Source organism: Oppia nitens, unplaced genomic scaffold (assembly GCF_028296485.1).
Source record: "Oppia nitens isolate AA-2021 unplaced genomic scaffold, nextdenovo-longstitch-racon4-pilon3 scaffold7_pilon_pilon_pilon, whole genome shotgun sequence".
In the NCBI taxonomy this organism is placed as follows: Eukaryota; Metazoa; Arthropoda; class Arachnida; order Sarcoptiformes; family Oppiidae; genus Oppia; species Oppia nitens.
In genome coordinates, this window is record NW_026533251.1 from 710,603 (window position 1) to 722,277 (window position 11,675).

The 11,675-nt window shown below is 24.1% G+C and overlaps 4 protein-coding genes across 4 annotated transcripts; 3 read left to right on the forward strand and 1 right to left on the reverse strand.

Moving 5' to 3' along the window:
• The first annotated feature begins 1,661 nt into the window (after positions 1-1,661).
• LOC128963292 (nose resistant to fluoxetine protein 6-like) lies at positions 1,662-3,724 on the forward strand. Its single transcript, XM_054309796.1, has 8 exons — positions 1,662-1,704; positions 1,882-1,946; positions 2,013-2,195; positions 2,272-2,639; positions 2,829-2,920; positions 2,994-3,107; positions 3,191-3,308; positions 3,380-3,724. Exons 2-8 carry the CDS (start codon positions 1,913-1,915, stop codon positions 3,722-3,724), a joined length of 1,254 nt encoding a protein of 417 aa, XP_054165771.1. The 5' UTR covers positions 1,662-1,704; positions 1,882-1,912.
• Positions 3,725-4,698: 974 nt separating this feature from the next.
• On the forward strand, positions 4,699-6,665 carry LOC128963293 (acetylcholinesterase-like). Its single transcript, XM_054309797.1, has 4 exons — positions 4,699-4,908; positions 5,016-5,793; positions 6,160-6,226; positions 6,482-6,665. Exons 2-4 carry the CDS (start codon positions 5,064-5,066, stop codon positions 6,663-6,665), a joined length of 981 nt encoding a protein of 326 aa, XP_054165772.1. The 5' UTR covers positions 4,699-4,908; positions 5,016-5,063.
• A 76-nt stretch (positions 6,666-6,741) lies between these two features.
• On the reverse strand, positions 6,742-9,391 carry LOC128963294 (uncharacterized). The gene is made up of 6 exons (XM_054309798.1): positions 9,371-9,391; positions 8,736-9,079; positions 8,210-8,649; positions 7,272-7,971; positions 6,903-6,969; positions 6,742-6,804 (listed from the first exon to the last, which is right to left on the reverse strand). The coding sequence occupies exons 1-6, from the start codon at positions 9,389-9,391 to the stop codon at positions 6,742-6,744; spliced, it is 1,635 nt and encodes a 544-aa protein (XP_054165773.1).
• Positions 9,392-10,790: 1,399 nt separating this feature from the next.
• LOC128963296 (histone-lysine N-methyltransferase SETMAR-like) lies at positions 10,791-11,573 on the forward strand. Its single transcript, XM_054309800.1, has 2 exons — positions 10,791-11,006; positions 11,133-11,573. The coding sequence occupies exons 1-2, from the start codon at positions 10,791-10,793 to the stop codon at positions 11,571-11,573; spliced, it is 657 nt and encodes a 218-aa protein (XP_054165775.1).
• Positions 11,574-11,675: the final 102 nt, after the last annotated feature.

Sequence of the window (11,675 nt, forward strand, 5' to 3'; positions counted from 1 at the left end):
GTTATTCCATCAATTATTTATTATATTATTATTTTAGTTACATTGGAAAAATCATACCTCACTAATAAAATACTAAATTTAAATGATAACAACATTTAACAACAAAAAACTAATAATATATATAATAATTATAATCAAAATTTTAATTACATTTAAAAAGTAATTATACGTATTAAATATACAATTAATTATGTTTTAATTTTGATTTTTTAAACAAATATGTTTAAATAACACTTTTACGCAAAATATAATATTATAATTAATTTATTATAACAGATGATTTTGACATTGTTGCTTATTTTATCAAATATTATTTTTTAAAACTATATTTATTTTTAATTTGTATTAATTTTTTGTTATTTATTTATATTTAATATATGCTATTATAGAAATAATAAATTTATTATTTTATTATATTAGTGATTTATAATTTTTTGTCAGTGTAAATATAAAAAAATTATTGCATATTTTTAAAAACTTTCTTAATTTTTTACTTTAAAAACATTTAAACAATGTCTATAAAAGATATGTAATTTGTAAGCACATTTATAATAAAAAAATTTTATAATATATCACTTTAACTATAAAAGTAATTAATGCGGATTTATGATTATTTGAAAAAAATTCACAATCATTGTAGTAAATTTCAACTAAAATATTTGTTAGCTTTTAAATTTTCTATAAAAATTATACTACAAATAGTTTTCATATATCATAGTTTGTTTGTATTTCATACAGTTATTAACAATATATTTGCATTATAAGACAAGAATAAAATATAAATTAGTTTTTATAAGTTTATATAATTTAACTGTAATTAAAAATGTTAASAATTAAATTAAATTTATACATTTATTTTATGCTAATGTTGTTTATATGTTTGTTTAAAACAACAAAATCTATTGAATCAAATCTTATATATGAAAATCACTATTTTGTCAAACAATTGTATTCACATTTTAGTAAATCCAATGTAAGCCATGAATGCAAACAAGTGATGGACTATTTGGTCAAACATCCCGACGACAGAACWACATTTCAATGTATTTAATTATATTAATAAAAATATTATAAAACAAGTATTTAAAAATGTATTTTTAATTTATTATCTTATAATTAGTGATTGATTCAAGTGCTGTCATCGGCACCGGTATTAATAAAGGAAATTTCCAATATGTTGGCCATTATAGTGAATGCATTGACCATAAATCAGACTTAATGATTGACAAACAATTACACAAATTGAATGCACAATATTGTACACTCAATATCGATATTAATTATTTCTTTGAAAAATTAATATTAAAAAATACGGTACTTATAATATAAATATTTTACATTTATTTTAATAAAGTTTATAATAAAATTATTTATTATTAAACAAATATTATTTGCATTTCATTACTATTTTATTATTAATTTATCAATAATTTTAAACATTTCTATTCAGATATTATATGAATATAAACATATGATTCCCACAACTATTGGTATTTGTTTTCCTCAGTCATGCAATGCACACGACTTGAATACAGTTCTTCAATCATGTAATTAATTAAACTTTTTAAAAATAAATACTTTAACTTTAATTAATTAATTATTTCTTTTAATTTTAGTTTCTAATAATTTTGATATATCTTTATCAATTGCAAATTGTAGTGTTGCTAAAAATAACACATTAAAATGGCATCACATACTTATAATGTAAGAAAATTTTATTTATTTTAAACTAATAAAAGTTAACTTAATAAAAATGTTACAATTACCTTTAATAACATATAAATAACTTAAATTATTAAAAAAATAATTTATATCTAAATATTTTGTTTTTTTAAATGTTTGATTTTTTGTTTTTATTTAACATTAAATATTTCTCATTAGTTATTGTTTTGTTTCAATTGGTATTTTAATAATGTTGGGTACAATTATCGATTGGCAATTTGGATGTAAAATTTTGATAATTTTTTATAAATAATTTATTTATTAATTTAAAAAAAAAAATAAATTGTTAGCATTAGTTTCATCAAACAAATGGATTCAATTATTGGTTGCATTTTCATTGTACACAAATACACGACAATTACTAACAGTAGGAAAACAGCCGATAAATACAATCACTTGTTTTAATGGTTTACGTGTTATTTGTTTATTAATTATAATATTTAGTCATATTATTGATACATCGCACTCATTTGGTAATACAATTTTAATTATAAAATAAATTTCACAAAATAATATCTTTTATATTTTTTTATATATATATATTACTAGTAATGAATGTAAATGAGGTCTTTAGATTGCAGTCGTCTTTTATGATGCAATTTGTAACAAATGTCGAGCTATGGGTCGATATATTTTTATTATTATCAGGATTTCTGTGCGCATACAGTGTTATCAATGATACAAAACAAACAACAATTAGTAAATATGTCGGAAATATCTTTAGAAAAATAATTCATCGCTATATTAGACTTACGCCATCATTGCTGGCAATGATTGGATTTTCCAAATTATTGGAAGTTATGGCTTCGGGTCCGCTTTGGTTTCAATACTTATATCAGTCACAATCAACCAGTTGGTGGACTAATTTAATTTATTTAAATAATATTATTCAAAGTGGACAAACAGATATTTATTCAGTAATTTTTTTCATATATCTAAGGGATTTTTTAAAATTTAAAACAGCACAATTATAGTAAAAAATAATTTAATTATAAAAATAGTTATTTTTATAAACTTTAAAACATTTATAACAATGTTATTGAATTTATTTTATTTATAAGCTATTTGATTTGCAAATTCATAATTAATTTAATACTATATTTTAGTGTATAAGTCATACGTGGTATTTGGCAGTAGATATGCAAATGTTTATAGTGTCAAACATTTTCATAATATTATTGGCATTCAATGATATTAGGTATAAGTAAAAAAATTTGTAWAAGAAATTTTTTAATTATATATTTTTTGAAAATTTTATAAAATATTTACAGAAAACAATATTTAGGTATAGCTATAAATATTGGTCTTATTTTAGTAGCATGGACAGCTATTGCTATCAAAATTATTTTTTATGGATATCCGCCAACTGATTTCAAATATATGAAGTATATTACAATATAATTTAATATTAAATATTTTTAATAATTAATTTATAAATTTGCTATWATTTTTTTTATATTTATTACAGCACTGCACCAATTTTTAACGAAATATTTTTTTCGACATATTGTCGTTTACCTCCATATTGTGTCGGCATATTAATGGCTTATATTTATAATAAATTTGGCAAAATTAATATCAAATGGGTTAAGTTATTATTAAAATTGTTATATATTATTTAAAAAATTAATATATGATATCTATTTTATAAAAATAGCAAATAAATATATTATTATGGATATTATGTATTGGCATAAATGTTGCGATAGTTTCCACAACATATTTCTGGTATTTGGGTTACAGTTATAATAACTTTCTAAGTGTATTATATGGTTCAACTCATCGTACTGTTTGGGCTATCTGTTGGTCATATATGTTGTATGCCTGTGCCACAGGACAGGGAGGTATTGTCAATCGAGTACTTTCATGGCCAGCATTGGTACCATTGAGTCGACTATCATTTCATACCTATCTATTTCATTATCCATTATTATTATTGATTACATTCAGTGCACGACAGCCAACATATTTGGATCCACTTAATCTGGTAATCATTTGTTAATTTTGTTATTATTTTTATATTATAATACTTACTAACAATGACTAATTTTTTTGTATTATTATTAAAATAATTTAATGTCTAGGTAATCACCTATTTGGGATTTACAGTGCTCAGTTTGTTTATTAGCTATTTAACGTATAGCATGTTTGAAATGCCAATTGCTAAAATTGAAAAATTATTCAACAAAAATAATCAAATTAATAAAAAAGCAAATTAAATTAATTAAAATTGTATTTAAAATAAATACAGTTTTTTTTATATTTAATTATAAAGTAGTTTATAAAATAATATAGATTTTATAGWAAAATTAGACTAAATGTTTAGTTATGGAATATTTGTTATAATATTTATATTTTAACATTGTTTTATTAATTTTAATTCTAATAATCAGTTTATTTTACTCTTAAATGATGTTTTATTTTAGTTAATTTACTTATTATATCTATAATTATTAATGAATAAATTTAAGTGTATTATAAAATCAATTAATCTATTTTGTTTGTTGATAAATACAATTAGTATATTTAATTTTATTTTAAAAAGATTTATTATTTATACATTATATAAAAAGTATTGTAGATTTTATCAATTTTTATGTTTTAATAAACTTATAATTACTCTAAATTTGTTAATTATAAAACATTGTTTGGTCTAAACATTATTCTAATTAAATAAATTATTTTAAAACTTAAATCTAACATAAATTACTAATTAAAAATCTATTGTAATAAAAGTTGCTAAATCATAAAATAAATAATAAAATCATCGCAAAATGTATTTACATTTAAAATTATGTTTAAAGTAAAGTTACTACAAAAATCTGTTTAACATTTTAAAACACATAAATGTAATTTTTAATATTATTTTTTAATCAAAATAAATATTAAAATTATTATATTACTTAATGTTGCATTTAAGTAAAACAAATATTAATATAATTTAATATAAACATATTTGTTTTGTTTAGTAAAATGAAAATATTACACCTATTTTATAATTTGGCAAAAATTGCTAATTTATTTTCATATGACGTTTATGTAAACACCACGTCTGGTACAATACGGGGGAAACAATTGGATATATTTGGTCACAAAACCTACCAGTTTTTAAACATACCATACGCTGAGCCACCAATCAATGAGTTGAGATTTGCTAAGACTGTACCACTTAAACAACCAAAAAAAGTAATATTATATTTAATAAATTAATTACAATATATAAAGACTATGACATTGATATTAAAAATTAATATTGTTTAAAATTATAACTAAAAAGCTATTTACAATTAAAGGATATTATTGATGGTACAGATTTTGGAAAGTCATGTTTTCAAAATTTCATGTTCGTTCATAAATTAACGCCAGACCCCAGTGAAGATTGTCTAACTATTAATATTTGGACACCAAATATGCCAATCAGTAATAATATATCTACTGATAAAACATTAAATAATTCAACATTAAAACCAGTAATGTTTTGGATATATGGCGGYGCTTTTAAGTTAGGGTCAATACATTGGCCGCCAATATATACAGGATATGCACTGACCAAACATGATGTTGTGTTAGTGACAGCTAACTATAGAGTTGGTCCGTTTGGTTGGCTATATGGCGGTACCGATGATGTTCCTGGAAATCAAGGACTATATGACCAACTTGTGGCACTCCAATGGGTCAGAGATAATATAAATATTTTCGGTGGTGACGCCAATCAGATAACAATATTTGGCGAAAGCGCCGGAAGTATATCAATATCGGCTCATATCATTTCACCGCAAGCAAGAGGTTTGTTTAGGAGGGCTATAATGCAAAGCGGATCAATACATTTGTTAGAGGCTAACAGTGTCGAGTTATTATCAAAAAATTTGGTATTCAATGATACCAAACAAATGGCCAAATCGTTTAACTGTTCCGTTGATAACACAGACAACAAATGGTTAGACTGTTTAAGAAAAGTCGACGCATTGGCTATAAATAGCTATGAAATGAAATATACATTTCCATTACTACAAACTCACTATTTGCCTATCAGTGCTCAACAAGCATTTAAAACGGGAAACTTTAATAAAGGTTAAAACAAAATAATGTATTTATCAATAATTTAGCATAAATTTTGATTTATTAACATTTTAATCTAATTAATACACATTTAATCAAAAACAACACGACATTGTCTATTAGTAATTTTGATTTTCAACAATTAATTAAATAACTACTTATTATTTTTATTTATTATAAATACTATATATATACAGTATATTAACTATTAATTCTTTATCTATTTATACTATAAATTTTATAGTTTCTATATAACAACAGTTTTTTCTGTTGTATTTTATGCATTTATATTTCAAATATTTAAAAATATAATAACTATTTATTAATATTTATATAATTGTATTTTAATTTTATAAAATTTTTTATATATATATAAAGATATCGATATATTGATTGGTGTCAATAAAAATGAAGGACCGTTAATATCGTTGATRTATTTTCCAATGTATAAATTTATAAGAAATAAAAACGATTTTATCCAATATTTAAAAACCCATTTTCTAATGCATGCCATTGACTACAACAAGACAGTCAACCATTATCTCAATGGTGTCGACATCAATAAAACTAATGAATTGATTCAAGCTTTTTGGCAATTGATGGGCGATATGGCAATAACTTGTCCGACCTATTATTATGGTCGACAGTTTGCCAAAGTTTCGACTAACAGTGCCGTATATTTTTATCATTGGACTTATAGGGCTAAACTATTATCATTTTTAATCCCTTTACTTGGTTTGACCAAACATACTAATCAGCAAATGGCACACCATAGTGCTGAATTAGAGCATGTTTTTGGACTACCAGTGCTATTGGGAACAAGGGATACCAAGTTCAGCACTGATGTAATGACAATGTGGACAAACTTTGCAAAATATGGGTAAAAGTATTTTGTTTGTTTGTTTTTGTTTTAACTATTATATTAGTGTTTTAATTGACATTTAATATTTATTTTATTATTCACAAGTAATCCCACTTATGGACAGTTGTATAGCTGGCCAAAAATGATTGATCCGATAAAGTCTAATGTGACCAAAATTAAAGTGATTAATCCGTATTATCCAAATACTATTGTTGATGATTTATTTACGTCTAAATGTGATGCAATTTGGCAACCTTACTTTATGGGCACACCTACTCATATTAGTAACACTCAAACATTCAATGAAACTCCAATCACCGATAATACTATTGATTATATTAATTATGCTATAATTTTTGTAATAATTTATATTTTATTACTGATTTTGATTATAAAATTTAGATTGTTTATTTGTATAAAAAATGTTTTTTATTATAAATGTATTATTTTAACTATAATTAAAATATTAAAATTATCAACTATTTACAAAATGTATTTTATATAATTTTATATTATAAGAAACATACTTCAAATAATATAATCTATTTTTTATTATATTATAAACATGTTATATTATAACATAAATTTAAATTATTATTTTTGTTTTACATTTTTTATAACTGAATACATAATACTGTCTTTAGTTTGCAGTCGTAAACCAAACACCTGTGACCACAGTTTGCGAAACTTATTGGTTTTCAATGAGTTGCGGACAGATTTCAAATCTACTTTAACAATGTTTTCAGCAATTGTTTCACTATTAATATATCCATTTATGACTATCGATTGATTGATATCCAGGTGCTCTCTAATCATTTGACCATAAAGAGGTAATTGACATATCTGTTCAACACTCTTAACAATATCATGCAAAGTAATGTCATCATTGTAATTATGGGTCCGTCCTATCAAATCATTTAAGACATAATTTTCTTGTTGGTATTGTTTCATAGTGTGCTTCAATTGTTGTAACGATTGTTGACTATCTTCAGGTAACAGTGACTCCCTGTGCTCTTCAACACTAATTAGATAATCCATGTAATCATTGAAAGCGTCGTTAAATGGCATCAATGCGTTATGTTTGATGAAAGTAGCGAACTGTGCCATACATTCAGTGATAGCCGTACTTTCATCCTTACATTTTTGCTGTCCRTCCATTTGTTCATTCAATTTATATTGTTGTGAATCCCTTTCCATTTCCATATTCTCGATAATTGAATGCTTGTCTTCATCCCTGTGCTCTGATTTTATTTTTCTGGTTTCATATCTAACAAACATATGTTTCTTATAGTTATGTCCACACACTTTACAATTATCGCATTGTAGACCTGATTAAGATATTAGATTAAACTCTTTAACAAAAAAATGTTTGAATAGATTTTTTAAAAATAAATTTAGATAATAAAAATTAATAATAGAATATGCCGGGTTATTTTTAAGAGTATTTTTAAAAATAAATCTTATACTAGCGTACATTATACTAATTTAGTATATCTTAACTTAAGGTATAAAAATGTAAAAATTAGTGTAATTAATAAAATTATATAAACAAAAAAAATTGATTACCTGATTGTTTGAATGCATTACAATTAAGCAATCGTTTATATCCCACACTATTACTATTGTAGTCATAATTTAAGTCACAATTCCTTTCGCATACAATATCATAATGTTTAACAAGTTTTCCGTTACTATTGATAGATTGACAGCACTGGTCATCCATACAAACCAACATTGGATTKTYTAACGGTATTATCTCGACTACAGTAACCGGTATATATAGTTCTCGTTTTAGTTGAATAACATTTTCATCAATTTGTTTAATATTATTGCTAATTATATCAGACTTTTTAACATTATCAGCAATATCATTGGCTATATTGGCAAATGGTTTGGCCAACAATTTTATCATACGCTTGGCCTCATTGATRCCTACCGTGTCTTTAACATTGTGTGGTTTCAATTGTCCTAAATATGTTAGCATACGTTTGCATTCATCAATTTGTCTAATAATTTATTTAATTAAAATTATTAACATTATCAAAAAAAGTATTTAAAATACAGAATAAATTATAAAAAAAATAATACCAACCTGGACCAACATTTATCATAATGACCATGCTCACTTTTGCTATATTCCATGTTATTAGGTTGAATGACAGCCACCAGATAATTGAACGACTCGTTGTTAAAATAAAATATATTGTTTTCGTCAAACTTGATCTCAATATTATTTAATGATCYGTATTTCGATTGTTGTATCACTTGTTTTAATGTTTCATCACAATCACTAAGATCTGTATTATTTATATTATTATCATTTTGATGTGTAATATCATAGACAAACATTATATTATTAGCACCAGATTTGTCCAAATGTGACAACAWTTCAAGTATTGAATACTTAAATATAACGTTAACCCTGTCATCATTAGACTTTCAATAGCARACAAATACCGTTAATAACTTTGTAATGGGATATAAAGTGGAAAATATTTTGCATAATTTGTTTGTCTTTATCCAAATCATTAATGTCATCACCAATACTAGGAGTAGTAATAATATTTAACTGACAATAGCCCAGATCCAATTGATAACAGTGTGGATATTGTGAGTTATGATCATTAAACTTTTTATTAATATTATAATTGTCTAGTTTATCAAACATTATTGTTTTAATTTGATTAGTTTTCGGATCGGTTACAATTAATGTGGTCGGTATCAAACAGACTGGCCGTCCCATTGCATACTTTAATTTGTCAAACAGTAGATAATTGACTAAACCATTGATGAACATTGGCTTATCCACACCCGACTCACCAAATAATAAAATTGTTATTTCTTTATTAGAATTATTATTATTTTTCTAAAATAAATTAAATATTATAAAAGTTAATTTTAGATATTAATAATATTATATTTTTTAAAGTTTACCTGTTTATCCATTTTAGTTAGTTGACTATAACTAATGTTTATTTATTACTAACAACTATTAGTAACAACTATTTATTGTTGTCATTATTAAATAAGCAATTAAATAAAATTATAGCAAAAATAACATTAAAATATCATAAAACAGTATTTTATCTCAAGTGTTTTACATTTACATTATTAAATTATAACTTATCAAATATTTTAGTAATTTTAATATGATGTAATTTTTTTATTAGAATATGATAGTTTTTATATAATACAATAAATATACTGTATTTTAAAATATTTAAAATAATAATATGTGATACTTAATAGTTTTATAAAATATTTTTAATCTAAACATTTAATTTTTTGTTTATAAAACTTACATCATTGTTTATTAATGACAACTTTATAATTTTAATATTTATCATTTATCAATTCTGTATAAAAATGATCAAATTAACTTGATACAAAGTTTAAAGTTAAAATTTAAAGCTTAATATAAAATACAAACATTAATATTTAAAAAATGCAGTAATTTATCATATAGTTAATTTATCAATACTATAACTTATTTTTTCCAATTAAGCACATTATTAATATTGAATATAATTTATTACTTTTATTAATTTAACTTAAATAAACTTATTTTTTAAAACATTTAAAAATTTCTAACATTAGCAACAATAATGCAGTTTAGATAATACAGTACAATATTTTAATAATGTATTACTAATTTTGTAAAAAATTCCTTTATATATGTTTTTTTTCATTAGTCAAAATCATAATTTAAAAGTTTAAGCTATGTATTCATAATAACAAGTTTGTAAGTTTCGATTTATTAAAAAAACTCAATTATAAGTTTCAAAATACTATTGGAATAGTAGGAAAGTAATTCACATCACTATCCAAACTATAAAAAATGACAAAACTTTTATTATCAAATAAAAGTACACAATTTTTTAGGCCACTAAAATTTTTTTCACAACATTTGCTCATTTGGTTCAGTTTTGGTGACTTCTTAAAGTGTGTAATGTCTGAAATTTCAATTAATTTTGGTTCTCGCGATATTCGGGAAATAATTGCATATTATTATCGGCTCGCGCTGTCGGCACAGGAGCCAACAGATGAAATATTGCACATTGGGAACAAATACTGGTATTTAAGCTACAGTATCGCATTGATAACGTTACTTCAAATTTGGTCGTACATCATTGAGGACATCCCGAAGATGGGTCAATCACGGGAAGTGACCACCGATGAAAATGTGGCCAGAATTAGGGAACTGCTACAAGAATATCCGCGAATAACGCTATTACAGATGGCTTATATACTGAATATCTTAAACGAGAGAGTACATCATATTCTGCACAATTATAGCAACGCAAGACATATTTGTATCAAATGGGTACACCACTTGTTGTCGGCCGACCAAATGGCTACTCGTGTTAAGATCTGCCGGGAGAATCTGAAGATTTTTTAAAATGGCGGCAATCACTTTATTTATCGATTAGTGAATGGTGACGCAACATATGTGTACTTTTATCACAAATTAAACAGTAAAAAAGCATAGTTATGGGTCATAGAAGATGAAGAGATCCCGAAGTTGGCCAAACGTGAAGTGCATGTAAAGAAGATAATCTACGCCATATTTTTTCGTTCGACTAGTATTGTGAAAATTTTCAAATTGGGAAATGGATATAAGGTTACCACCGACTGGTATGTGAAAAAATGGTTGTCTAAAGTCTTTGAATCTATCAATGAGGATCGCCCGAAGTCTGGACTAACTGGCATTATAATGTATCACGATAATGCCAAGTCTCACAAAACATTGGTAACAACCCGATATCTCGATGACAATGGTGTTCAACTTTTAACACGCCCACCTTACAGTCCTGATCTGTCTCCAGCTAATTTTTGGCTTTTTAAAAATCTCAAGAAACACCTAAGAGGAACGGTATTTAATAGCAAAATTGATATTGACAACGCTTTTGAGTCATTTTGGGAGACCTAAAACCAACCGACTGGCGTGGGGTCTATGAGAAGTGGATCGACCGTATGAAACTTGTTATACGGCCTAACGGATACTATATTTAAATAATATTAGAAAAAAATT